Source organism: Harpegnathos saltator, unplaced genomic scaffold (assembly GCF_003227715.2).
Source record: "Harpegnathos saltator strain DR-91 unplaced genomic scaffold, Hsal_v8.6 scaffold18, whole genome shotgun sequence".
Lineage (NCBI taxonomy): Eukaryota > Metazoa > Arthropoda > Insecta > Hymenoptera > Formicidae > Harpegnathos > Harpegnathos saltator.
In genome coordinates this window covers 1,100,513-1,128,072 of record NW_020229961.1, presented here as the reverse complement: position 1 = coordinate 1,128,072, position 27,560 = coordinate 1,100,513, and the positions used below count along the sequence as shown (strand labels likewise).

The window sequence follows — 27,560 nt, the reverse complement described above, 5'->3', positions numbered from 1 at the left end:
GAACGAATTTTTATCGACGGGACGGATGTTTGTTACGAACGACGTATCGAATCGTAAGATCATTAACTGAGTAACGAGAATTCGATTTTGTCATTACGACGGCGAATTACGTGTTAATAATCTATATACCTCTCTCTCTCTCTCTCTCTCTCTCTCTCTCTCTCTCTCTCTCTCTCGCCTTCTCTATCCGTCGCCACGTACGTCACAATCGGATCTACGGGAGACCTTTCCAGAGCTCCGTCGGAATTCGCAGATATGCATCGCGCCGGTCCGTCGTGACTCATTCCGCCAGCCGTTAATTATCATTCACATAGTTTGTACGTCGCACCTGCGCAGCGCGCATGCGCCACGTTGCCGCGCCGCGGCGGCATCGTAAAGACCATCCGAGTTGCGCGGCGCGTCGCAGTACGAATTCCGTCTTCGTCGCGTGCGCGCCGTCAGTGCCTCATTCTAGTTAGACGACTCTGTCAGTGTACAACTACAGGAGCAACATGGCAGTCTGTAAGTTGCACCTCCTACATACGTATATCCTGAAGCTCACGCGTTATACACGGTTTTTCTCCTTGTTTATGCGAACAAGGCTCGACTTCGTCGAGTCGCACGCGCGCAGTCGAGTTGCTTCTATTTACATTTTCTTGCGTCATTTTCTGTTACGAGGCGCATTTCCGCGGCTCCGTCTCATCATTATTCATCGCACGGCGACTCGACGATTTTCGAGTCGAACAGATATCGATCGATAACAACGACTAGCGTTTAAACAGGCACGCGCAACAATGTGCAAGAACGCGGAGCAAGCATTTTGTTGCACACGCGGCTGGAATCGACGCGGCTTCCGAGGGGACTTAATATCGTCTGTCATTCTGAAGAATTATCTCGTTAGCCTTTCGTTCAAATCTGCTTGGTCGATTGGCTTTCCGAGAGGCCAGACGGCCTCTGAAAGTTGCCTTCCGCCTAGGCGCGAGTTATTTTCGTCGGCGGAACTTGATTGCATTTCACGGACGACCGCGTCTACAGTAGGAGTCTAACGAGCCTCGATAGTAGGAGGAAGAGATCGCGTTCTTCCATCTTAGGAAGCCACGTAGTTTCTCTTCTAGACGTCCTCTAAATATAGAGATGGGGCGCGGCTGCGCCGGCTTGACAAGCCGGCCGGCTCGTCCCGATGTTTTACGATCGCATTGCGTTCAAACGATTCTTGCGGCGGAACGTCTGAGCGATTCTTCGAAAAGAAGATTGCCGGTACACGCTCGACGTCGCGGAAAAGAAATGTCGCGTCGTTGGGAGATTTAGTTCCGTTGAGGAGCAACTTCAAATGTCAAGATACCGATACAACAAACGCTCTCGCTTCGGTTTCCGAACGTTTGGTAGAATGAGCAAAAACCTCCAACGCAAACAAGTCCAACGCGAAGTATTCGCTGTGCGTGTTTTTACGCGCATATGTTTTTTCGACTAGCAGTCATGGAGTACTGCCGTGACTCCATTGCACTATATTTGCGTTTGTCACTGCGCTGCGTGAAAACTTTTCTTCACACCAGGACTCGCGAGTGAGCATAATTCTCGAGAAATCTCATATCACTTCGTCATTGCGAGCGAGTGTGTGAGAATAGATGCCGTACAGTACTCGACGATGAGTCTCTCTCTCTCTCTCTCTCTCTCTCTCTCTCTCTCTCTCTCTCTCTCTCTCTCTCTCTCTCGTGCGCCGGGTATAACAGCCTCGATTTAATCACGTCATAAGAATGCGACCCCCGGCCTTGTGCAACACCGCTTCCAGATTGTGTTTCGTAATACTCGCTTCCCGTGTCGTCCGGGAATTCGCCGTCTCCATGCGGCTCCTCCGGTTCTTCTTCTTCTTCGTCGTTTTGAAAATCTTGTAATTCTTGTTCTCTCCACAATCGAGTCTATTTTTAACATTAGCGCCTCGACATTCTCGTGTATTTATCCCGTGCGTCAACTCGTCATTATCTCCCCGGCTTCTCCCGCGTCGCGCAACGCGACCGGTTTTTTGCATATCGTCGAACGGAAATCTCGAGAGGAAGTTATGGGAAACTTACGCTCGCCGAACCAAGAATGGACGGCTCCCCCCATTCACTTCACCGTCGAATCCGGAGCATTCTGCTGACGTGGTACCGACTGCACGTGGCATTTGCCCTCCGAGTAAATTCCTTCAGCCGCGCCAACTCCTCGTCGCGAGCTCACATTCGCGCGAAGCTCAAGTCGTTGAGATAAATAAAAATCTCGCAAGCGCTCGAGGATCATCCTTCCGCGCGGACAGTGCGCATCGCCTCGTTACGTAATCGCGGGACGCGAAGGAAAGACGAGCCAGGTATGTAGAGACGAGACCCTCGCAGACAGCTGAAGGCGCTTCGACTTGCAACGCCGGGAATGTAAATTTTCCTCCATTTAAACAGCATTTAATTTGAATACATTTCTCGCGAGGATAGGTGAATTCCTGCTTAGCGGAGCGGCGATCTCGAACAGGCAGGCAGAACGAACATCGAGGCACGGAACATCTTCTCGCCGGCGTGTGCCAGCTTGTCCAGGTTTCACCGTGAAGCCCCTGTCCGAGGTCGGATAGAATTCGCCGGGGTAGGAAGTAGGAAGATCCTCAGCGGCAGGTGTGACCCCGGCGGGCAGCTGTTGACGAATTTCCACGCGAGCGTGGCTCGTTGTGATGTAGCGCTGCGCGCTCGCTCGCCCTCTGCTCATTGTCCACCTTGCCACCGGTGGCGAAGCAACGACAGTTGCTAGGCGAGGTCAATGGCAGCGCGATGCCGAGCGGCTTGGCGAATAGTCGCACACGCCGCCGCCGCTGAACCATCGGTCGCGATTCACCGTAGGATTAACCAGCGCGCGGCTGTTCTACCGGCTCTCTCTCTCTCTCTCTCTCCCTCTCTCTCTCTCTCTCTCTCGTTTTTCTCTTTCCCGAAACATGCAATCGTTTATCGTTATCTGGCTCCGTTCCATCCGGTCGATTGCCGAAGCGAATCGCTTCGTTAGAATGCTCGCATGGCTCTCGCTCGCCGCCGCCGCCGCTCTCCATACTTGACGCAATTCGAGAAGAATTGCGCGATTGCAGCGCGGAACTCGCTGATGGACGCGTGGATGTGCCGGGACGCGCGCGCATCGCACGATACCGTACGGTATTCGCCGCGTTGCGCAATGCGAATTGACCTAATGGCTCTAATCTTCGCATTGTTATGTTAATTGCGAGCGAGAAGCACGTCCTACATTATAGCGGCTAATCAATTTGCCGCGCAACGAAATTAACGCGATCCGGAGACCTCGAAGGAGACCTCGAAGGAGACCTCCTTCTGCGCGCTGGCAGGAAGAGCTCTCGAGCAGCTTCTCGCAGCGCGCTTCTCTCTCCCGGCTTTCTTCTTCTCGTCGGCGGCGGCGAGTCGACGAGTCGAGAGCACTCTCTGAACTTCTAAGAGTGTGGGAGAGCTCCTGAGAGACGAGCAGAAATCGAAATTCGCTCGAATGTCCCGATCCCGATTAGAGCGAGCGTTTGTCTCGCGCGATGCTGAAGTTCGTCGAGTTGTCCAATTTCGAGGGAGTACCAACCCCGCGAGCGGAGAATTTGCACCCTGTGCGGGTGAAAAGTTACTTAAATTCGAGCGACTCGGTCTCGAGTTCGAGTATATCTCTCTTCGTATTTCCTGCGAATGAAATTCCACTCCGAGACATTCAGAGAGTGCGGCACAGAAAGTGTCTTCTCTTTCCCGAGAAGAGCCGCAATTAACGAGAAGCGAACGGACGGATATCGTCGGATGTGTCTCATCCGTGTCTCTCCGAGCGCGATTAAGCTCTCCGACGCGCGCGCTGACCGGCGCGGCGCGGCGCGGCGCGCGCGTATCGAAGTATCGCCATTTCGGCGATACTCCGTTCTGAATCGCAGGCGTAGCGTAATGTGAAGTAATTGACGTAGAAATAAGGATGACATCAGCGCACGATGACATTAGTAGAGCCGCTCGCGCTCGCCGATGACCTCGATCCTAATGTCTCACGTAATATATATTCGCCGGCATTTCGTATGCATGGGCAACTCTCTCTCCCTCTCTCTCTCTCTCTCTCTCTCGTAGCGCAGGGCCGACATCCGAGGTCCCTTCTTCGTTTACAATATGTGATGTCAGCGGTGAGTACTGACCGGCGCATTGCGCCGGTAGCGCAGGTGACTATTTATAATCGTTACGTGCGTAACGCGCCCGCCCGTATTCTCCGACCGGTCGCGAGCGAGACTAGCGCGAAATAGAAGAAGACGACGGCCATTGGAAGCTCGCGGTTAGCGCGATATTTCTTTTACCGCGCGGCCTCGGAATTAATAGTTTGCGCGACAGGCTTTCGCTCGTCGCGCTGCTCGTCTCTTTCAAAGCCGCCGCTCTCGTGGCGCCAAGCAAGAGTGTGAGAGAAGTGCAGGATGCGAGAGAGAGAGAGAGAGAGAGAGAGAGAGAGAGGGAGACGATAGATACGATCGTCGATTATTGATTATTTCACTAAAAATCAGGCAACGCGAGCTTATCGTCGGCGTCGCCGTGATCTCACCGACGTAAAAACAGCCCGCCTGTCGCGGCGGGAAAATTACATCGTGTTTATTGAACACGTGACGAGGAGACGAGGACTTATGACCGCGTAACTCGATCGACTCGGAGATGCTGGCTGCCGTCTCTTGTGTAACGTCGCTCGCGCCATCGAAACGTCGATAGCCGTCGATAGCTCGACGATGTCGCCCGGTTGCTCGTCGTTGCGCGCATATTGTCGCACCGGCGCGACGGGCTTCATGACTCATCCTCTCCTGCGCGACAGATAGACGACGTCGCGTCGCGGGCGGTGCGGCTTTTACGAGCTTCGGCGAGTTCGCGTGTGTGCCGCACATGCGGCTCGATTACACCGGCTGACCTTTGCAGGCCCGTCGTTAAAATATTACGATCGAATCACGGGATGTAACAACGCATGTAGCGCGGGCAAAGCGGTTACGTAACAACGCGACGGCCGTGTTCGATCAGCCGCGCGATGCGATGCATCGATCGAGGGTCCTGCGCTGCCCTACTTTGGCGGCTCTTCCGCGACTGGCGGCGTCGAGGTGTCTCGACTCGCCGCCGCGCGCTATTTTCCGCGACTGGCGGCGTCGATACCTCGTCGACGACCTTGTCTTGTTTTCGCGCGACGATGCGAAAGCGACGAGAGGCGTAACTAACTTTCAAGGCCGAGCTTTCAAATGGTCCGCTTCGCATATTCCAGCCCTTAACACCGAGGACAAGCTGGAGTATCATTTCTACCCGGTGACGGCCGGACAGATCCAGTTCCGGGTAAAAGCGGCCAACGATGCTCACGTCGCGCTCACGACCGGTCCCCAGGAAGGAGAACCGATGTACGAGGTGAGACTCTTGCGTCACGCTTTCCTAACGCGCTCACATTTCGCACCGGCGCGGCGCGGCGCGGGGAAAGCCAGGTTGGAAGCCAGCGGGACGACGAGCGAGACCGGGTTTGACAGAAGGGAACGGGACTTTTGGCTGTTGAAGCCGAATCCGCCTCGTGCGAAATGCGGAAGTTCGGTTTCCTCCAAGTGAAAAAAAGCTTCCGTCCGTCGTCGCGTAAACTCGACCGATCTTTCTTCCTCGTGGACGATACGGAAAGTATCTCGGGATCGTCGAGCACCCTCCTGAGTATTCCGCGAATTACGATACAACAGACGCGTGTTTCATCTTTAGGTCTTCATCGGAGGGTGGAGCAACAGCAAGTCGGTCGTGCGCAAAAACAGAGCCAAGCCGGAGGTGGCGGAGGTGGAAACACCTGGGATCCTCAGCGGCGATGAATACCGCGGCTTCTGGATCAGGTGGGCGTTCGTTTTTAGACTCATTAGAGAATCGTTAAGCCGCGCCCGCTTAATTCGCGTCTTAATTGTCTCGCGTTTGTTCGCACAAAGTACACACACACACACACACACACACAGAGAATAGCGTATTTAACATGCGCGACGTTTCTCATCCGCTTTGTCAAATCCGCAGGTGGGACAGCGGCACCCTCACGGTGGGCAAGGAGGGCGAGACGGGCCCGTTCTTGACCTACGCCGACCCGGAACCGTTCGGGATCGGCTACTTCGGCGTCTGCACCGGCTGGGGCGCCACCGGTGATTGGCTCATCGAGGGTAAGCGTTGCGATCTTTCCTCCCTCTTCCTCCTCTTCTCCCAGCCGCGAGCCGCCGAGGTTCCGCACGTAGGTTCCTCGTCGCTTTCGTGTATAATCTGCCTCTGATGTACTACACCTGGTTTCGCAAATCGTAATGTAGACGTAGAAAGTAGTCATCTTCGCGCACAGGTGGTAGTAGCAAAGACAAGAGAAATCCCGTTATAAAGAAGTCCCGTAGAAGGTTAGATTAAATTAGATCGAGCCGTAGGAAGATCGAGCGGACCTTTCCGTTTCTTTTTCTCTCTCTCCCGTTTTTGTTCTCTCCCGTCGCAGGTGCATCGCCGTAGATTGGCCTAACTTGACTTTCTGATTTTCCGATGATTCCCCTCCCTGGCGTCTCTGTCTCTCTCTCTCTCTCTCTGTCTCTGTCTCTCCCCCTCTCTTTCGGACGTCTGACGGACGGTCTGCTAATCGGCGTCGCGCGGCTCACACAGCCATATGCTGCGGAGGTTCCGATGGTTGTACGTAACGTATTCTGAAGCCTACCACGAGAAAGGTCTTGCCAGAGTTTTGCGTTTAGTCGCACGTGCCATCCCCTAGGTTCCGCTTTTCTCTGCTCGAGTATGTTTGACTCCTAGCACGAATTATCCCATTCACCGATGCGCGCGACCGATGCTGGATCACGGAGACGTGAAACGCGCGTGACCCTCTGCGTCTCGCAAAGCAGAGCGTTAGGAATATTTGCAAAGAAGAAAAGGAAAGAAACAGGAGCTTGACTCGCGGCGCTTGATTGATCCAGCACGTCGACATCAGCTACGCACATCAGCTACGATTCAGGCACGACCGATCAATTGGTTCCCCTTTTCATGCACGTCCGCACATGTCAGTCGATATGCAGACGGGGGAATTTTCGAGTCGGCCATTTTTGCGCTTTTGCCTGTTGAAGAGGACTCGAGCGGATGTACGAGAAGTAGCATTCGCGTGTCGCGACTATTGACGACTATCGACAGATATGCTGCGACTTAAACTTGTACGCGACATCTCACGCGGAATTGATAATTTGGTTTGTTTAATTTTGTCTCTTTGTCTCTCTCTCTCTCTCTCTCTCTCTCTCTCCACACTCGACAAGGTCACCGCAACTCCTTGAACACCCCTAACAAGCTACAGTACATGTTCCATGCCGTGCGAGGCGGCTCGGTGCTGATCGACGTGAAAGCTAAGAGCAACGCGCACGTCGCGCTGACGAACCGGAAGGGCGAGTCGAGCCCCATGTACGAAATCATGCTCGGAGGGTGGGAAAACATGGCGTCCGTTATTAGATACGATCGCAAACAGCCCGACAAGGTTCGAGAAGTGTTCGTCCCGTCGATTTCGATGTGCGATCGACGATGCGCGACGCAAACCGGCCACGCACCAGGAACCGCTCTCTCTCTCTCTCCCCCTCTCCCGCCTTCTCTCTCTCTCTCCCTCTCGCTCTCGCGTCGCTGTCGCCTCGCGCTCCGAGAGTTCCGAGTGCGTGGCGCACGTGGACGGAGGAACTCGGCTCGCGCAACCGACGACCTTCCGTCGTACGGCGAGCGGCAGACGAAAACTCGGCCCGCAGAAAGAGTGTTTGTCATTCGTAACTGTGATCGCATAGCGATACGGAATTAACTCTTTGTTGCACATATTTTTCGAACGAATATAAATTTGTGATGCTCGTTACTCGAGGGTTTTTAGGCTCGCTGAATGCAAGTCCGGTGTGAAAAATACGAAATTCAAAATGGCGGATCCAACACGGCGGACAAACTTTTCCAAATCATTTCGTAATCGCTTGAAACTTGTTATTCAAGAGTTTTCGGGGTAATTACAAATTTGTTGTCGAAAATTCGAAATGTCAACAGTGACGACGGATGTATACACGGCAAGGTTCGGGGTCTCGGGGTTGACACCGATCAGATTGCCCGGTTCTCAAGCGCAGTCAGCTTGTTTCATTTCTATAATTATGTTCGCCATATGAGATCCGTCATTGTGAATTTTGTATTTTTCGCAGCGGATTTGTGCTCACAGCAGCGACAGCCATAAACCCCCAGATAATGATTCCGAGGTGTACGTTATCACTTGAAATTTTATGTAAACGAATTTATTCTCTAAAAACAGTTTTGTTCAGTCAATGCTCATTAATAACAAATTATTTAGTTGAAATGACTCTAAAAGTTGATGTATCGCAGTTGGCAGAACATTTTAATAGTCCAACAATCGCTAAAGTCGCTAAAGGAATATGCTAAAGAAATATGTGAAAAATTTAAATTATTGGAAAAACAAGCTTGGATGAGATGAGAGAGGACCACTACGCCGCAGCAAAGGGTTGAAGTCTAGAGGAGCGCTTCTGTTGGCGATGATAACCATATCCGTTGGCATAACATGAAGATGCAGTTGGCGCCAAAAATAACTACAGTTTTGGTAACATTAACTGCTCCTTCCTTTCACTCGGTGTTGTTACGGAAGGATGGTGAAGAAAGAAAGAGAGAGAGAGAGAGAGAGAGAGAGGGAGAGAGATATCGTCTCATTTTCTCTCTCTCTCTCTCTCTCTCTCGTCTCAACGAGTTTTCGTCTCCGTCTCGTTGCGCAAACCGAGACTCGTTCACCGTGCAGAGGCCGTCGCGCGTCGTCGCGCACTCGTTCTCGCTCTTACGTGGCAAACGAAAATTTGTATGCGATGTCAGGTGCGCGTGGACACGCCGAGCCTGCTGAGCGAGCACGAGCACAAGAGGTTCTCGATCACGTGGTTCGAGGGCCTCATCACCGTGAGAACGGGCGGTCAGAACGGTGCTGTCCTCATGAAATGGCACGATCCGAATCCCATCGGCGTGAGCTACGTGGGGGTGCGCACCGGTTGGGGTGCTACCGGGAACTGGAAACTCCGTTTCGAACAATACCCCGCAGTCGCTACCGCCGCTAGCGGCCGAAAACGTAATGAGCTGCCTAAATGGAAGAACGCAAAAGAAAAAAAAAGAAAAAAAAGGAAAAAGATACCGAATCCAAATGTCCGCCTCTCGGCGATCCGAGATCGACGTCAAGTGCCGAGAGATTGCGTCGTCGGGCGCGGCATTGGCCGATCTCGCGGTCGTTGAACGAGCGATTCTCTCTCGCTTGTTTGCTCGCTTTTGCTACGTCTTGTACGCTACTCCTCCTCCTCCTCCTCCTCGATCACGCTGCCTGGAATCTCACCACAATTCGGGAGTGAAAATCCCGAACGAAAACCCTTTCCCCGCTTCATAACTCGACGTTATTCACGTCAAGCTTGTGGCTGCCGCTTAGTTTCAGCTTCTTAGTTTTATTTTTTTCTTTCTTCTTCATTTTCCACCTATTAACCACGGGGAGTGGGGGGGGGGTGCACATTACGCACATACGCACGTTTGCACGTTTTAGTTTGGCTTTGGTGGGAGGTAAAAAATCGCTTTATTATCGCTTGATGGTCTCCTTCGAGTCGCGTCAACGCGACTCCCGCTCGTCCGCCCAACTTGTTGAACGTAGGAATCGCGGTCGTAGATCCTGGTACTACACCGTCCGCGCCGGCGGAAATCCGCGACATGGGCAGCGAGTGCTGGTGCGACGCGTCCGGTGGAATGGTGCCGCCAGGCGCGGTCGAGGGCGGAAACGACGGCGAGACCTTGTTCGTCGGCAGGGCGCGTCACGAGGGTGCCCTCATCCCCGGTAAGGTGAAGCCCAGCCACTGCGTCTGCTACGTCGCCTGGGGCGGCTCTGAGCACGGAAAGACTGATTATCAGGTGAGCGAGATGATTCCGTCGGGAGACTACCGAGACGTCCGAAAGACGGCTTCGGGCGGCTCGACAGTGAAGTTATTCGTGTTTACACAATTAGATAAATAATTAGACGCAATTGTCAGTAATGTATTTATTTATTTATTTATTTATTAATAATATACGGGTCTGACCCGTCACTTTGATACACAGTAGAGTAGAGAGACAATGGTATAACGAGTAAAAAGATTCTCGTACAATAAATAGGGAAGGAAAGTAAAGAAAAGAACAAAAAGAAAGAGAGAAAGAAAGAAAGAAAGAAAGAAAGAAAGAAAGGAGAGAAAAAAAAATAGATAAAGGTAGACTGTGAAGCGTGACAGCTCTGCTTGTAAGATTAACGTTCCTCTTCTCTCCTATTATCGTTCACACCTCTGTCTGTAGTTATATCGTACTCACATCTTGGCACTTACACTTTCAATTGTCGTATCGCTGATTTTTCAGGTTCTTTGCGGATGCAACCCCACGTGGCTGCCGTGCAGCGGCGGCAACATCCCGCAGAACGCGATCCCGGGTGGCGAGACCGAAGACGGCGAGCCGCTCTTCATCGGTCGCGTACATCACGAGGATACTTTGACCATCGGCAAGGTGCACCCCTCTCACAGCGTGTGCTACATACCTTTCGCTGGCTCCGAGGTCGCGTTCCCCGACTACGAAATCCTGGTCTCGCAGTAAACGCCATGGAGAAGAAACCGTCCGGGGCAAACCGATGGAAGCTGCCGGCTTTATCAGCAGTTCTGCGGAGAAGCGCGAAAACAATCTCGATTTCATGACAGTATCGCGAGTATTCTATCGCATCATCACGAAGAAACAAATTGGACGGAGTAGCTGAATTTCCTGCGAAAAAAACCCGCGAGACAGAGAAGCGAGGGAGGATCGATCAAGCCGCGACTGCGGTCGACTGTGTCGACGTTGAACTTGAAGAATCTTTGAGACCCGTCCGCTTGTTAATTTTCTCGGAGGCCGAGCATCGCGTTTCGCTCGCAAACTATACGGTGAGGGGGGAGGGGGGCAATCTCGAGTGTGCGAACTAGTCTAGTTTACATCGTAAGTCGCGACTTGATGCCGCAGAACTGGCCGATAAAGCCGGCGACGCGCTGTTCTACCGTCGCCCGCGCAAAAGCGTCTGCTTATTCGCACAGAGTATAAATTGCAGCCACGCTATAGGAAGAGCAAATCAAACGGCAAATATACGCAGCTCCGCTATGTATGCTCTATACATATACATATATCTTGATTGGCTCCGGATAACCGCCGGAACAGATGTTACGTTTATCGTCTCCGCTGTGGGACGACGAATCATAGAGATATATATATATATATATATATATATATATATATATACACACTATATATTTTTCATGATAGCTACCGTTTTTCTATAACGCACAATACCCCATGCTTTGTCAAAAAGTATATTTTCGAACTCTGTATTGTTACAATATAGAAGAAACGACAGAAAAGTCCCCTCATTGACTTCCCCTCTGGTGACTATGCGTATACGTTATTTGCACCGAGCATATTTCAGTTTTCTTTCCTACATCATCTAGATTTATTTTATTTTATTTATTTCTTTTGTTCATTGGAGACGTATCTACGCGTGTTCCTGCGGTTGGCAATTTCAACACGTTAAATGCCGTGTCGGTCACCGCTGACCGACAATGCAAAATTTGATACATAATATCCCGATATTAAAAATAAAAAATTTTAATTTAAAAAATTTAATACATATAATATCACAATATTAAAAATTAAAAATTTTAAGATCACGAGACAAGGAAAAAATGTATCTACATATTATTCTTGTTAATATTAATATACGTACGTACGTACATACGTACATGCGTACAGATCAACAGAAAGTCAAAACAGCAAGTCCTTTCTCGCCTCTCAATTACATCGGGAAATGCCTATAAAGGAACTACGCGGATCTAGAAGCGTGTGTCGTGTATACATACACGCGTATGTATATCGCAAAAATACGCATATGAGATTACATTCTAATCTGACATTTGTGCCCTCGTATCATTTCGCCGCACGGATGTTGGATACATTTCTCTCACTCGCGCGTTTAAAGCCCATGCGGGTTTTAAAGGGCGAGAGTAGAGGTAGATAGCGCGACGGGGCACGTGTTTTTGCGTAGCGTGAACAGCGTCGTGTGGTAACACCTGTCATCCGTGGCCGATCAATGAAACCATTCATGAGACTCTCGGCGGTAGCGCGGCGCTAGCTGCCTCGCAACAGCGAGTTTAGCGAAGCAATGGCGGCGGCCGAGCTCCGGTGGTCCGTCGTCGTTAAATGTCAAACGCCAGCGAAAGTCACGGAGTAGCGAATCGTCGGTGACATCTCGCGGTCGCAGAGATGGCCGCGAAGGAGCCAGCAGACGCGATCGACGACGGCATCGCCGAGTCGGGGATCGAGCCCGGCGCCTCCACGGAGACGATGCTCGTCACCACCGACAGTTTCGACGAGTATGAGCAGGAGATGAGCAGTAGCATCGATGACAGGCAGATGAAAGAGAGCACCACCAGCACCATTTCGGAGATCCAGGAGGACACGCAGACGACACCCACCACCGTCAGCCCGCGGGAATCCGAGAAAACCCTGTCCCTCGACGACTCGGAAATGGTATGTTTTCATAACCTCTTGCTCTCCACCAGGTAGCGGACGACGAAGCGGCCCGTGCGGACACAACGATTCTCTCTGGTTATTGTCTGAGCGCGTGAAAAGTGTCCACTAGAGTCGCTCTCTTCTAGGATGATGTGACGCACCGTCTGAGTCAGAGCAGTCTAGATGGAGATCCGTTGCACTGCAAGACGTGGTTAGCACAGAGGAAGCACATCTTCATTCTGAGTCAAGCTGGGAAGCCGATATACTCCAGATACAGTTCGGAAGACAAGCTAGTCACCCTTATGGGGGTCATGCAGGCTTTAGTGTCGTTTGTTCAAGATGGCAGTGATATGATCAGGTCGGTGCATGCGGGCAACACAAACTTCGTCTTTGTCGTTAAGGGGCCATTGATCTTAGTGGCGGTATCCAAAACCTTGGAGAGTGTACCTCAGCTTACTTTACAGTTAACGTACGTATTATCTGATCTGACAATGAGATGGCGTTTCTGTGTTCAGTGAGGTATCTTGAGTCTACCACGTCTTGTACATTTGACACAATCACTTGCAGATATGTATATAATCAGATAGTCTCTGTATTGACACAGTCTCAGCTGAACAGAGTGTACGATCAGAGAAGAAACTTTGATCTACGGAGATTATTAACTGGTAGCGAAAGACTGATAGATCATTTATTAAACTTTATGGATAGGGAGCCGGCCTTCTTTCTAGGGGCCATTAAATGTTTACCCCTACTACCCTCGATGAGAAGTTCGATTACGCAGACTATCATTCAAACGTGTGCTAAAATCAAGGTAAGATGCCTGGCAGAGACGAGAGAGAGAGAGAGAGAGAGAGAGAGAGAGGCGACGGTACACGGTTCTGTTCTGTTGAAAACAAGAATTGTATCTTTCAGAATTTAGTGTTTGCGATACTTCTAGCCAACAATCAGCTAGTGACGCTAGTTAGGATGAACAAATTTTTCCTACATCCAATGGATCTGCATATAATACAAAATCTGGTAGACAGCTCCGAGTCGCTGAAAACGGCCGAGAGCTGGACGCCGATATGTCTACCAAAATTCGATCCGAACGGATACATGCACGGTCACGTTTCGTATCTGGCGGAAGATTGCCAGGCGTGTTTGTTATTACTCACTGTCGACAGGGACGTATTTTTCGTGCTCTCGGAAGCGAAACAAGTAAGTCGAAGTCACTGCGCGGGATAACATTGATCGGACAAGCGAAAACGTTCCGCGCGAGTTACACGCGAGAAATGTTCTTAGAAAATTGTGGAGAAACTGCGGCGGACGAATTGCTTGGAGGCGATAAACGAGTCCATGAACAAACCGACGATTACAACCGTTGACATCGGGCTACCCGAGATGCGGCACGTGTTGTACAAATGCAAGAGCACCGCGCAGTTTTGGAGCCCCGGGCTGCAGGCTCCTTACACCACGGACGAGGAAGTAGAACGGTAAGATCGAGTGAGGATCTTTCGAGTAAGTTTTTACGCTGCTAATGGGAAGTGTGCGCTAGCTAGTGATGGCACAGCTGAACATTGGTCGCTAACGTGGGGGGATTACAATGTTAATGATGACTTAAATTAACATTTACTTTCAGACTGTTGGGTCTTTATCAATGTTTACATCATAGATTGCACTCTCCTAGTCGGCCGTTGAAGCTTATATTTCAGCAACTAGACAAGGAAACGATGTTGGCATGGGTAAGGAGAAGAAGAAGTTACACCTTACACCTCCCAACTTTTTTGCTCCCGCATATTTTGCTCTCAAGTAAAACGATTGTTTCTCTCAGGTGGCTTCTGGCTTTGAATTGTACGTAACATTCGAGCCTCTGGTGACGAAGCCGGACGCTATTGAGGCAGTCAGCAAGCTGTTAAAGTGGATCAAGAAGGAGGAAGAGAGGCTGTTCATCTTGAATTCGCCCACGTTTTGAACAATGTCGGACGTCACTTTTGCGAGTATAGAAGTAATTCACATTACTGACTTGAGTAATGTGTAAGAGAAGGGTTAGAAGGGTTTATCGAAAGACCAAACGTGACTTGAGAACGTTTGAGATTTATTACAAACGGGATTCCAAAGCAAAGCGTTTTCGCGATAGTTTTCAAGTGCAAGAATATAATAATTATTCGTCCATTGTTGATAACAATGCCGTTCACTATTTTTTTATTTAATAGAGCTGTTGTAATATAACGCAAGTTTATAAAAATGTACATATACTTGAATATCTTACGCGAACGCGCTTCTGATGTAATATTATACACTATAATTTTCATACCGAAATCATCTCCTGCCGTACATGTCACTCACTGAACACTAAATACATTCAGACAATGCTGAAAAGAAGAAACACTAGAAAAGGTTATTTCTCTCTCTCTCTCTCTGTCTCTCTCTCTTATTCATCCATTGTTCATATAAACCACATTTGATAAAAATCCGCTCTTGCATATTTTGGTAGTTTAATGCCTAGCTCTGTCGCGTTCCCTTCTTCGATCCCTGTCTCTTTCCCTTTCTCTCTCTCTTTCTCTCTCGCGGTCGTCTCTCCTGTGACGATCTCTGTCTCTTTCTTTATCTTTGTGCGAAGAGTGTGATTTCGGGGATTTACTGCGTTTACGTTCCCTTCTGTCTCTGTCTCTCTCTCGGCTTCTCGACCTCTGCTTTTCTTTCTCCAATTTCTTCTCCGACCGAGAATGCCTCTTGTCTCTGTCTCTGTGGCGATCTCTGTCGCGCTCGTGATCGTCCGGTCTTTTGCGTGGTACTTCCTTACTAGGTACAATCTCTTCATCCTCTGACGACTCGATACCATCATCCATGTCATCTTCCAATGCAGATATCTTGGCCTCTATCAAACAAAACCAGATATATTCACGTACACATACCACAAGCAGAAGTAGAGGAAGGAGAGTAGATAGATATATTAGATTAACATAATTACCCAGCTCATTATTTTCTTCCAAGACGTGTCTTTTTTGAATCCTTGGTAATATAACATCGCAACTTCTTTCCTCCCTCAGGAGATTGTCGATGAACTCGTCCATATGTATCAGTTCGTACACACCCTGCTTGTTTTGCATTCTAAGTTTCCTATTGTCATTGAACAACGGCTCCAGGTATTTGTAACAGTCCAAGGAAGAACCTGTCAGTCTCATATAAAGAGCACCCAAAGCTCGAACATATTTAAACTCCTCATTCTTTATGAACTCTACTATAATGTCCTTCTCAGGCTGTATTTGCAGCATTTTCAATATAAGGCAAAGAAATGGTGTTGGTTTCACGTTGCCGCCATACACTCCTCCTATATATCTACAAGTACGGGTAATAGGTGTAATTAATTATAACACTATTGAAGAAAATAACCTTTATTTCAAGATATGAATATTTTAAGTTGAAACTTGAGAAAATGCCGAGAAAAGTATGAAGAGGTTATATGTTTCTAACCTCAACTCCATCGCCTTGTCGACTAGCAATTCGGCCGTTAAAGCGAAACATTCCTCCTTCCAATATTTGGAATCGTATATTCGAGACCTGATAATTTTTTCTACCAAATATTGCGGATTTGTCCCGCGAATAGACTTAGCATCTTTTACCGTGCGATTCGCCATTTTCTCTACGCACCGATACTAACACATTGACAAAGACTGTTGATCTTACGGGATTTAGCGTACCAGAGGAATCTCCCTCTGTGCACTAGCGTCCTCTTAGGAATATCGTGGCCGGAATATAAAACATAGCTTGAAATAAGCATGGATGGTAACAGATATAGAATAATGGGACAAAGGAATTCGGAAGATATCAAGAGACGACTTATGCAGAAAACAGGCCGAATGTGTATGTGTTGTGTATGTCTCTCCTAGGATTGCGAGACGTGAGAAAATTTAGAATAATTTTTATCTTAAATATATACACACGTTGGCATTCCTTAAGTTAACAATTCCAAGTGTTGAAATAATACTAAAATTGCGATCGAAAACACATGTACAGGGTGTTTCACGAATTCCTCGCTCCGAGGAGAGACTTATATCCGTATTCATATATCCGTATATTCAAGCCTAAAGGTCATTCTATAATATGTGTCGTAAGTTGTAAGTCGTAAGAACTGACCAATTATAGCCGATTATTTTTCTAATAATCGACTGTGATTCGCCAATTCTTACGACTTACAACTTACATGCATTGTAGAATGATCTTTATATTTGAGGCCTCCTTATATCCATCTTTAGATGCTGCACGGATTATTTTATCGGCTACAGACCATCTGAAGATAAACTTAAGGAAGCCTCAAATATAAAGCCTGACTATGAATACCGGCGGTGTTAGCGGCACTCGATGTCACTCCTTTCACGTTTTCGAACAACTACATCCGAGAGCATTCCGAGCATTTTCGAACGGCTATGCTGGTGTGTAACAGAGGACACACGAGTGGTGCTTTTCGAAAACAGCTTTCATTCTGTGTCCACTGCTGGAAACGAGGTGTAACTGCTCCCGTTAATCACCATCGGAAAATTCATGGAAACACACAGCGGATTAAGGTAAATATAAAATACCCATGCTATTTTGCAATATATGCAACAACTATCGAGTTATTAATTATAGAAATCAAACGAAAGAACACGGGCCAAGATGTCGTTATCCAAAAGGCATCAAAGCCTCTCAGGCCCAAGCCTCTCGGCATTTTTTTACAGCTGACGACGATGACGACGACGGCACGTGGGCTGAATAACACGTGGGCGAAGCTAGTGAGGCCGCGAGGCCGCATCGCCGCAGCGCGAGGCGACAGCAGGCAAAAATCACTTTTATATACCGATAAATCTTTTAGCTGAAACTCATACCACGATTTATCGGCCTTCTCAAAATTTAGCCCAGATTCAAACCGAGGAGTATAATGGTTATACGGTAGCAGGTTGTTTCCATACAGTCTTAATATACAAAATGAGAAGAAAAACCCAAATTAAACCATACAATACCTTACAATAATTTTATTCTCCAAATATAAATGTGCAAAAAATATGAATTTATGTATAAGTTTCGAATTTTGGGTTTGGAGAATATACGAACGAAGAGTTATAACTCGAGATACGTGTCATTTTCTTCATCATTATTTTCTTATTAGTTTACATTAGAAGGACGTAATAAGCAGAGATGGCACAAGTGTCTGGCAGGAAATTGAAAGAAATCTGTAAATTTTGCTTATTTACTCAACGTTTGCATTTTTATATCAAGAGAATATAACAAGCGAGGAAGTAACGCGAACTTCTGGCGCAATATTTAAAATCTGCAAATTTTCACGCGACTCCCCGATTTTGGTATTAGGAAAATATATAAGTTGCGGGGAAGTAACCAGAATTAAGTCGTCGGATTTTCTCCGTCCGATAATTTCTTAGTTTCTTGGAAATTTTTGATTATATCATTAGGATAATAACAATTAACATTTGTCATCTCTTTCTGATTATTATATTTATATTTTAATTTTTAGAACGGACAGGATTTAGAATAAGGAAACATGGTGAGATGAAATTAAAATAAATAAATGTATTTGAATATTATATTTGTTTTTTCATAATATACATTATGTAATAATGTAATATTAAGTCACATCATATAATATCATACAATATACAATATAACATCAAATAATATGATATATAATCAAATAATATACAAGTGTGTTTGTATAATGTTACAAAATTTTACCTAAAGTCTTTAATCTGAATCACTTGTGAGACTTGAATGTTTATAGGAATACGATAGAAATTTATATAAATCAATCTATTGTTACGTTTGATCTGTTTTCAGCTTCAACAACCGCGATAAAACGCCGGCATACTGATACACGTTACGTTTCCGCAGAGAGACAAATAAATGAAGAATCTCATGGGAAGAAATTCTGTTTACGAGAATAAGAATGTACATTATGGAGTAGCAACATATATCGAGACAAAGAAGAAAGAAACGCGTGGAACTTGTTAGCAACGAAATTCCTTTATAAGAAATATAATGCGAGCGCATTAACGTGCGAGAGAGAGACCCATTGCCCCATATTTACGTTATGAAGCATCCAAGTAGATCCCCGGAGGTTTGAGCGCAAAATCGGCCCGTTATATTGAGACAGAAAGATCGTGGATTCAACAAAGCCAGTGTGTGGCACGTCACCTTTTCGGTGTCACCTTTCTCTTCGTGCTCGCTTGGCGGGATCTGTAAGAGGCCATTCACGGCAAGCCCCTCTTTTCCGAGTCTTTTCTTCTTTACCTCTCTCCCTCTCCCTCTCTCTCTCTCTCTCTCTCTCCCTCTCTCTCTCTCTCTCTCTCTCTCTCTCTCTCTGTCTCGCCTTCTCTCCCCATCCTTCCCGCATACTCACCTGGCAACCTGAACTCACCTGAACGGCCATCTTGAGCTGCACCGTCGTATCGTGCTCCTCGTCTTTCTCCCGAGTCGCATTTTCCGCTCGTCCTTGTGAGCGACCGCGTCGCATGCGCCGTTGCACATGCGAGTCTCGTTGCAGAATAGTGACCGCCGGTAACGTTCGTCGCTCCAATCGTGCTTCCACCTGCTTCGCTTTCCGCACCTTCGCGCATTCCTTCGAGGCCCTGCGTCGTCGCGCGCTGCCGACGTCATTCGTCACTTCCTCTCTGTCGGAGTTTCCCGCGAGGCCCGCCCCCGGACAAGTGAGTCCGGATATTTTGGTGAGTTGGAGATTCCCCACAACGTTGGGCTGATGTGTCACGCACCTTAGTAATCATATTATCACCCTTACGGCTGGTAAACGTCATACGTGTAAGACAAGTTCCACGCGCTTCGTTCATTCATATCCGCACATTGTAGCTACCCGCGATACAGATATCTCTATGCATGCGTCATACGTGAGCAAGAGTAACGATTGTGCAAACAACGGCCGACTCTAATAAACAAAAGGGGGAGATCCGCCCTCCGCGACTGCGTCGATTCTAATGTCCAAGTGTTTTGAAAGTCAAAATCCCGTCAACAGGTGATACCCGCCGTGGACCCTCTGCGAGAGGAGCTCGGCCGGAGGTAGGCCGGTGTGTGGCGGAGGAAGGCGCGATCTCGACGGTGAGAGCGTAGCAGTCGAACGTAAATGTCACGGACTCGGTCGCCGGTCGCGCGGCGGTCTGATCGCGGATACGGCTGTGCGATCGTCTCGCGCTCCGTCCTCTCCGGAGTGTGCACTGAGGGAGCGGCGGCGATGAGGAAACAGCCGGCAAGCGCAGCGGAATAGTCGACCGGCCGCGTTAATCCCCGCTGATCCTGGAAGACAGCCGCGTCGTCGTCGTCGTCGTCGTCGTTGTCGTCGCGGAGGGAGGGGAAGGATTGAATCGCGAAATCTCTCACGTCGCGCCGTGTCGTTAGCGCACAGCGAAAGTACAGTTCTTTGTTCGCCGAGTCTCTCTCTCTCTCTCTCTCTCTCTCTCTCTCTCTCTCTCTCGCCGATGGACTGCTCGCGTGACTCGCGTGTCTGGCATACAACAGTCCCATTGTCGCCCGACGACAATCGGCCGATGGAGAGTAAGCTCTGAGGCGACCGACGAGCTTCCGCTTCCGAGTGCGTCGCTCGACTCGTCGAGGCACCGACGAGCAGCCACTTCGCGGTTCCTCCACGTCGCCGCCGCCGCCGCCGCCGCTGACGTGACGTGTGCCGCGGCTTGGTCGCGTCCGATTCGTGTTCGGGTCGAGAGTGACCTCGCCGAGGGAGATACGCGAGATCTCGCGTGAGTGCAGCCTGACGACCACGACCACGACACCGAGAGCGGACACCTGGAGATTCGAGATGGGCTCGAAGATAGAGTACGTTGAGTCGTCGCACATGTACGCGACCAACTACATCCGCAACTCCAAGGCGATCGGAGTGTTGTGGGGTATCTTCACCATATGCTACGCCATCATCGGTGTCGTCGCGTTCGTCACACCGGAATGGCTGGGCGACCTCGAGCACGAGAACCCCGGGAGATTCGGCCTGTGGACCAGGTGCAGCTACGGCGGCAACGGTACGTTCTCACGACGCAGCTCTAGCGACCTCCCCTCCGCCAGGATGGGGCGTCCCTCGAGCTTTGTTTCTCCTTCGAATTACTCCGCTCGCTGCTGCGGAGAATCAGGTTTTATCGAATGAACGCGCGCGACATGTTAGAGTACGGCCGTCTGGCCGTACATTGAGTGCTGCCGATAAATTCGGCTCTCTTACTGCAAGTACGGCAAGTCAGCTCCAAGACTGTCCTGATTCTTCGAGCGCGTCGGAGACGACGAGGAACGATCGATCGAACAGACACCTCAGGGTGTCTCGTGTACTTTGTAATGACGCAGGTGAGCTAGGCGAGGAGTGCATCGGCCGATTGGACGACCTGTCGACGATCGCCAACGTTCCCTTCCGGGCCAGCACGATTCTCGTCGGCATCGCCGTCATAATCGCGCTCCTGGCGATCTGCGCGATGCTCATGTTCTTCTTCTGCCAGAGCACGACCGTGTTCTACATGTGCGCCTGGATGCAGGTTGTGTCAGGTATAACAATGGCGCCTCGTCCCGTCCCGCGGCGGCGGCGGCGGCGGCGGCGGGGAAAAACGCGGCGATTTCTAAATTCTCTCTCGCAGGCAGGAGAGCGAGGTCTCTCTACCGAGAGAGCGCCGAGCGGATCTCGCCGCGCGATTAAACGCCGAACACGCACGTGTTTAAATGCCGTTTTAGAAAGTGCACAGCCGCGAGAGAGCGAGCGAGCGAGAGCCCGGTGAGAAGCTAGCCGCCTTTTCGCCTTCCCATTGCTGCAATCCCGACCGTTAATGTCTTATCAGCGAGAGAGGGAGAGGGAGAGACGCAATTGCAAATTGCAGCGGCGAGCCGGCACCGGGCCGGAAAGTGACGCAATCTCGCTCGGCTTAACGCGCCTTTATTGCGGCGAACTCTATCGATCGGCCTCGTCGGACGCGGCCAACGATCGACGATTTCCCGCGCGTGACCAATCGTCGCTGGCAATCGTTCTCGCGATCGTCGGGAGAGACCGTTTCGCGAGAGGAGAGAAAGAAGAACGAGACGCGCATCGAACGAGCGCGCGCTCGTCGCGACGCCTCATCCTTCGCCTGAGCGCGAAGGAATCGCCGGCGATATTTTTGCTCGATTAGAAAGCGCACACCGCGACCGCAGAATCGATACCTTGCGCAATGTCTGAGGTAATAATAATAATAACGTGGCATCGCGGGAACGCGACCCGCGCGCCTCGTCGATGCCCCGGCGACGTCCACGTCGGCGGAACCGTTGCGCCGCCGCGATTCTCTTGGACGTGTGCACAATCTTTCGCGATTACCTTCTTTTATTCTCTCTCTCTCTCTCTCTCTCCTCTCTCTCTCTCTCTCTCTCTCTGTCTAAGTACCGCCGTCGGATGCGCGCACACGTGCGACGCCGTACGCTTGAGTTCCGCAGAGAGCGAGAAAAGCGAGTAAAATACGCGAACTTCGCTCGGTTTGCTCGGCAACTTTCAACGACAGCTTCGCAGCGCGACGTTACTAATCCTAAACTAGATTACAGACGCGAATAATGAAGAGAAAAATTAAATATTGCACATACGACGACAACGCACGAGACTTGATCGTGCGAGAGGAAGCTTCGGAAATAGACATGCAGGACACTTTCAGCAGGAAAGGATATCCCGACAACCTTCTTCGTGGATCGTCCTTCGACCGGAATTTTACAAGCGCGAGCGCAGAGCGCCGATTGCCGATTCCGGGATCGTCAACGCACCGATACTTTCTCCAGATAACCCGCATTATGCGCACGCGCGAGCGCGAATGCAACTTTTAGCATTTCCACGCGATCTCACCGGCGGCGCGGGCGGCGGGAACGCTTCGTTGCGAAACTCAGCATGCCGCGCGATGATGATATGACGTGTGGTGCTATGCATGTAAGAACGTGTCGCGCGAGATCTCGCACACGCGACGTCGACATTCTTCTTTTGCAATTGTAATCCGGCGTTATCGCCGCCGTCCGTCCGTCCGTCCGTCCGTCCGTCCGTCCGTCCGACGACGACGACGACGACGACGAGTCGCTCGGCAGCGAAATGTAGAATAGACCGTTATAATGCCCAAGCCAGTCCGCTTAATATACCGTTCGTCAACGCCTCTCTATGATTAACACACCGGCCGGCCGCGCTCGCGCGCCGTCTGGAACGACTTTATCGGGAATTTAACACCGCCGCGAGCGCGCGTCTCGCCAACGCCGCGCGCTCGACATCGCAATGCGAGCTCGTACGCGCGTACGCGAAATGCATCCAAGTAAATCCGATAACCCGCTCAATTAATGCCGACACAGTTAGATCGGTTCGCTCGCTGATAAGATGCGTATGTTATGTGTGTGTGTGTAGTACGTGATTCATGGCGACGTACGCGGAGCGCCTCGTGCATCACGCGCGCTTTCGCCCGCGTTTGACGCGCTGTTTCATATGGAACAGTCGAGCGGAAGTGTCTTCCGACTTGGAAAGAAATAGAGTAAGCTCGTCGTCGCGCGCGCTGATTGCCGAATATGACGTGGTAGATCGTGGCGCGCGTTGCGAGATGACGATTGCCGAGCTCGTTTCAGCCACGGCTTGCATAAGCTTAATTACACGCGTAGCAACCCGCGGAGTCTCGGCTCGTTGTCGGCGATTCCTCGTGGGCCAGAATTACGCGCGGATGGACGGATGGATGGACGGACGGACGGACGGACGGACGGACGGATGGACGAGCGAACGGCTCGAGCCGCGACAGTGAAAGTTCCACGGACGGGATCGCGCTTGATGCACGGCGCGAAGCGTGAAGAGAATGAAATTGAGACAGATAGGCGAACTGAGAGAGGCGCGGGGGGGGGGTGGGGGAAGAGAGAAAGAGGAATGACACGTTTCACCGCGCGTAAAATAAAAATGATCCGAGTTCCGCTCGTTGAGGAGCGAGCAGCGCGTGTTTCGACGCAGCCGCGCGCGCTCACGGGCGCGATTCGTGCGTTGAAATCATTCCTCTCGGGAAACAATACGCCTCGCCGCGTTGGCAAGCCGTGGAAAACGGCCGCAGAAAAGTTACGGTTGTGTGTCCCGAGTCCCCCTTTCACTGGCGGCCTCGCGTGTGGCCTCTCCTGGCGCACACAACATCCTTGTGCGCGCCGCCCGCGTTATCCACCACGCCACGGGGCGTGGATGCAAATGGTGGAGGCATAAGGAAGCCGGTACGACGTACTTATTAAGATATCCGGTGCCTGGCGGTCGCTGGCGATAATTCATCGAGAGAGATTGCCTCGCTCGCGATGTCTGTCCGTCGTGAAATTCTCCTCTCGCGAGGATTACGTCCGCAAGCGTAATCACTTCGCGAGAGATCGAGAAAAAGGATTCTGCGCGAATCGCTGCACGATCGCGGTCTCTCTCTCTCTCTCTCTCTCTCTCTTCTCTTTCTCTCTCCCACTCTCCTTGTCGCTTCGACGACGACGACCACACGTCGTACCTGTAACTAAATATGTCCGTCTTACATAAGGAGAATGACATTCCGATTTTGTTCCCAGGAATCTGCATGGCGGTCGGAGTGTTCGTTTACCCGCTCGGCTGGGACTCGCCGGTGATTCGCGCCGTCTGCGGCGCGGCCGCGTCCAGGTACGTGCTTCTTCTCATCTTCTTTTTGCAACGTACACATCGCGGAGCTGACCAAGACAGATGTACGCCGTTGCCGTTGTTTAAATTTACGTTTGCGCAAACTACAGTCTGAGGAACGCGAGTCGCAATGTCCGCGGTTCTCTAAAGCCGGGAAATGACGTGCCGCGAAGCCAGCCAGGGTAATCTCGATCTTCCGAAGACGAAGTCTCGAAGTCGACCTCTCCCCGGCGCAGCGAGGATGTGCGAGAAAGCGAGACAACTCGCGGGGAAATTCCGTCTCGAATCTGTCCCTTCGGGCTTCGACTCACGGGTGTCCTTTTTATTCGCCGTCGCATTACGACGACAAACTTTCCCCGGAGGAAACACCGACTGTACATTCACCGAGCGGCGCGCGCTAGGCCGGAGATTTCCGCCTTCCTGTGCTGAGCCATCGATTACCGTACGGACGGCATATCTCGGCCGTTCTCTGTATACGCTCTCGTTGCCGCCGCGTCTATTTTTCTCGCTCTTTTCTCGCTCGCCGGACGCCGCCGCCGTTCGCACGGCGAATTATCGGCGCGGCGCGATAACTAACAGTAAAATCGCAATCGCTCGATTTCCATCGCGACGGGGAACGTGAGAAGTGCGGCAATTAAGAGGCCACTCTTCCGGCAGGTACAATCCCGGCGCCTGTGCCGTGAGATGGGCGATACCGCTGGCAGCGATCGCGGCTCTGGACGCCGGTACCTTGGCCGCCCTTGCCTTCATCCTGGCCTCCAGACACGTAAGACTCCAGCCGGAGCCGTTCAACAATGGATCCCTGTACAAAGGTAATTTCATTCAATCAGCGAAACGGTGGCGGCCCGCGGATTCCCGCGGGATGTCGTCGTCCTGACTCTCTTTTGTCTCAAAGAAGTTAGACATACATTTGGTTTGATCTCCTTCCGCGGCTTTGTGCCGCGTCCATCTTGGATTCGACAGACATCCTAAGGCTAATAAGAGCCAAAACGCAGATATAAAAGTGTAAATAATACTAACATATCCCCTATTGGGTACGAGGTTTTGAAATGGTTCGCTCATCGATCTTGACGGCATGTCGGCTTTCGGTTTTATTTGAAAATAACTATATTTGCTGAAGATGGTCCAAACTTAAGACCGAAACGTTCAAGATTTTTGTATTTCTGCATGTTGGTTATATTATTTACGCGTTTATATCTGCGTTTTGGCTCTTATTAGCCCGATGTATATTGTTCTAACTTATTGTTAGATCTCAGAGCCTGAATTTATTTATCCTGGATTCGTTTCCGAGGTCAGGAACATTTGAGCGATGATCTTCTCTCTGGAGAAGTGAATTGAGATGACGTTGGAGACGAATTCACGGTGGACTCGAGTCAAAGATGGACAAAATAAAGTCAAATGTTTCTCTACGGCGCGAAAGAGCCGCGAAATATTAAACGATACATACAATGACGAAGGTCGCGTCGTTCCAGGCGAGGTGAATCCGGGCTACGTGAACGAGGCGCAGAGCGTAGCGGGTTCTCGCAAGTCCCTGTCGCTGAGGCCGGTCCTCCTGGTGGCACCGCCAGAGCAGGACCGCTATAGCGAGCTCTCCCGGGCGAAGTCGCACTCGCACCACAGCCTCTACACACCGGCGCCGTCGCACCCTGTGCACACCATGTCGACGAATACCCTCAACCACTCGCAGCACAACTTCCAGCTCTGAGACTGAGCGGCCGAGGTGTCGCGGCGCGGAGACCGAGCAGGGCACTGCTGTACATAGCCGTGTACATAAAGGAGAAACGGCGAAAAGGGAGAAAAGGGGGACGAAGAGGGAGGACTTTGGCGACGCAGTCGCTGCGCCGTGATCGAGTGCGGTCGCGACTTGAGTCGCGACACAATCGTGATGTCGGGTCGTGAGAGAAACACGACGATGCGAATCGCCCGTCGGCGGTCGACGAGCGCGTTATTTCGTTTGTGCCGTGAATACCGCTAGCCTAGCCGTATCCGTCGCTTCGACATGTCTCGCCGACGAGATGCGAGACGAGAGTCGTCTTCCTTAGACTAACGACTAATCTAAAGATACCTTGAGAGCATGCGCGATTATCGTTGTAACTGACGTGAGCGTATTGCGTATCGTGTAATCGTGTACCGTCGCTCGTCGACTTGTGGAAAACTTATGATTTTCTCTCTTTTTTTCTTCTTCATATTACATACAAAGGAACGAGATATTTTTCTACCTAAGTTTCCCCCTTGGAGATCCGTTCGAAGAATATATACATATCTCTCTCATACTTGTATTTATATATTAATATATGTTTATGTTATATGTACATGTAATTTTACATTACTTAAGCGACTTCGTGACGCTCTGGAGAAGAATTGTGTATTATATAGGCCCTCTAAGAAACGCGTAGCGCGCTACCCACTAGACAAACGACCATTTTCTTGCGTTGGAATTACCCTAGCAATTTTATAAACGCTACGATCCGTGCCGTATTATCGGAGCAGTGTGTCAATCACGTTGTACAATTATATAAGATCCTAATAAGATCATCGACGTGCCTTTACGATGTAATGTACTGAGAATAATATTTTTGAATTAAACCTTTTTGCCACGAGGACACGCTGTTTTGCGAGATTGTCACTCGGCCAATTGATACGAGTGAGACTTATTCAGGAAGATCCTGCCTCTTCTTCGAATAATCGTAAAAAGTTCGATCGTAAAAGTCGTCAAATCGTTACGATCACATCGGCGCGCGTCGACGCGAAGCATGAAATTCTGCGCTGAGAACGCGTAAAGATGTGTAATGTAAACACGATACATGTATCATTTTGACTAGTGTATTTTAATGATATATCGTACAGGACAAGTTGATTACGAGTACTATTTAGTCGATAGATCGCGTGATACTCGCGAACGACGGTCTCTTAGGTCTGCAAAGGCAATATTCAACGTGACGGCGGATCGTCCGTGACGATCCTTCAGTCGCTGTTTAATCCCGCCCTTGTCCTTCTTTCTTTCTTTCTTCACTTTATATCCTATTAATTCTATTTCTAAAGAGCAAGTGTACGGTGGGAGATGAAGGATTGTTTTCTATTTCTGCCTGCTTTCTTCTTCAAGTCGTTTGGAGATTCACGAGACTGTTCGCAAATATTGTTGTACAAGACTATCTTTCTAACTATCAGATCTCTATATGAGAAACAGAAAGAGAAAGAGAGAGAGAGAGAGAGAGAAAGAGAGCATTCTGCGCAATTCTTGAAAACCTTATCAACGCGTATCGAAGAATCGTCGTCGATACTCAACAAATGGCAAATACGCGAAGTCCTGCATCTCTTCGACAAAGATGAAATTGTATAAACGCACGTTTCTCTCTTCCCGCGAATAACACGACGCGCAGAATGCTCGCTCCAGCGCGCGCTTATTTTAT

The 27,560-nt window shown here is 50.0% G+C and overlaps 4 protein-coding genes and 1 long non-coding RNA gene across 7 annotated transcripts; 4 read left to right on the top strand and 1 right to left on the bottom strand.

The window, feature by feature from the left end:
- Nucleotides 1-309: 309 nt before the first annotated feature.
- Nucleotides 310-11,257, top strand: LOC105181234 (C3 and PZP-like alpha-2-macroglobulin domain-containing protein 8). Of its 3 annotated transcripts, XM_011137861.3 has the most exons (8): nucleotides 310-501; nucleotides 5,236-5,372; nucleotides 5,706-5,830; nucleotides 6,003-6,142; nucleotides 7,253-7,467; nucleotides 8,829-9,075; nucleotides 9,655-9,893; nucleotides 10,368-11,257. In XM_011137861.3, exons 1-8 carry the CDS (start codon nucleotides 492-494, stop codon nucleotides 10,596-10,598), a joined length of 1,344 nt encoding a protein of 447 aa, XP_011136163.1. In that variant the 5' UTR covers nucleotides 310-491; the 3' UTR covers nucleotides 10,599-11,257. The 3 variants fall into 3 exon arrangements, with proteins under 3 accessions (XP_011136163.1, XP_011136164.1, XP_011136165.1); XM_011137862.3 differs by lacking the exons at nucleotides 7,253-7,467; nucleotides 8,829-9,075 and adding an exon at nucleotides 6,618-6,644 and having other exon boundaries at nucleotides 311-501; XM_011137863.3 differs by lacking the exons at nucleotides 7,253-7,467; nucleotides 8,829-9,075 and having other exon boundaries at nucleotides 311-501.
- On the top strand, nucleotides 1,650-3,239 carry LOC112588260 (uncharacterized). Its single transcript, XR_003112724.1, has 2 exons — nucleotides 1,650-2,320; nucleotides 2,439-3,239. It is a non-coding gene; the product is annotated as an uncharacterized LOC112588260 (long non-coding RNA).
- An 862-nt stretch (nucleotides 11,258-12,119) lies between the features above and the next one.
- On the top strand, nucleotides 12,120-14,898 carry Mon1 (vacuolar fusion protein MON1 homolog). The gene is made up of 7 exons (XM_011137864.3): nucleotides 12,120-12,551; nucleotides 12,680-13,002; nucleotides 13,101-13,344; nucleotides 13,446-13,730; nucleotides 13,815-14,005; nucleotides 14,152-14,254; nucleotides 14,344-14,898. The coding sequence occupies exons 1-7, from the start codon at nucleotides 12,285-12,287 to the stop codon at nucleotides 14,482-14,484; spliced, it is 1,554 nt and encodes a 517-aa protein (XP_011136166.1). The 5' UTR covers nucleotides 12,120-12,284; the 3' UTR covers nucleotides 14,485-14,898.
- Prp38 (pre-mRNA processing factor 38) lies at nucleotides 14,871-16,258 on the bottom strand. Its single transcript, XM_011137865.3, has 3 exons — nucleotides 15,987-16,258; nucleotides 15,484-15,851; nucleotides 14,871-15,390 (listed from the first exon to the last, which is right to left on the bottom strand). The coding sequence occupies exons 1-3, from the start codon at nucleotides 16,148-16,150 to the stop codon at nucleotides 15,008-15,010; spliced, it is 915 nt and encodes a 304-aa protein (XP_011136167.1). The 5' UTR covers nucleotides 16,151-16,258; the 3' UTR covers nucleotides 14,871-15,007.
- Nucleotides 16,259-18,921: 2,663 nt separating this feature from the next.
- On the top strand, nucleotides 18,922-26,751 carry Lhfpl (LHFPL tetraspan subfamily member 5 protein). Its single transcript, XM_011137867.3, has 6 exons — nucleotides 18,922-19,228; nucleotides 19,531-20,545; nucleotides 20,859-21,053; nucleotides 24,066-24,153; nucleotides 24,808-24,962; nucleotides 25,623-26,751. The coding sequence occupies exons 2-6, from the start codon at nucleotides 20,329-20,331 to the stop codon at nucleotides 25,853-25,855; spliced, it is 888 nt and encodes a 295-aa protein (XP_011136169.1). The 5' UTR covers nucleotides 18,922-19,228; nucleotides 19,531-20,328; the 3' UTR covers nucleotides 25,856-26,751.
- The last annotated feature ends 809 nt before the right edge of the window (nucleotides 26,752-27,560 follow it).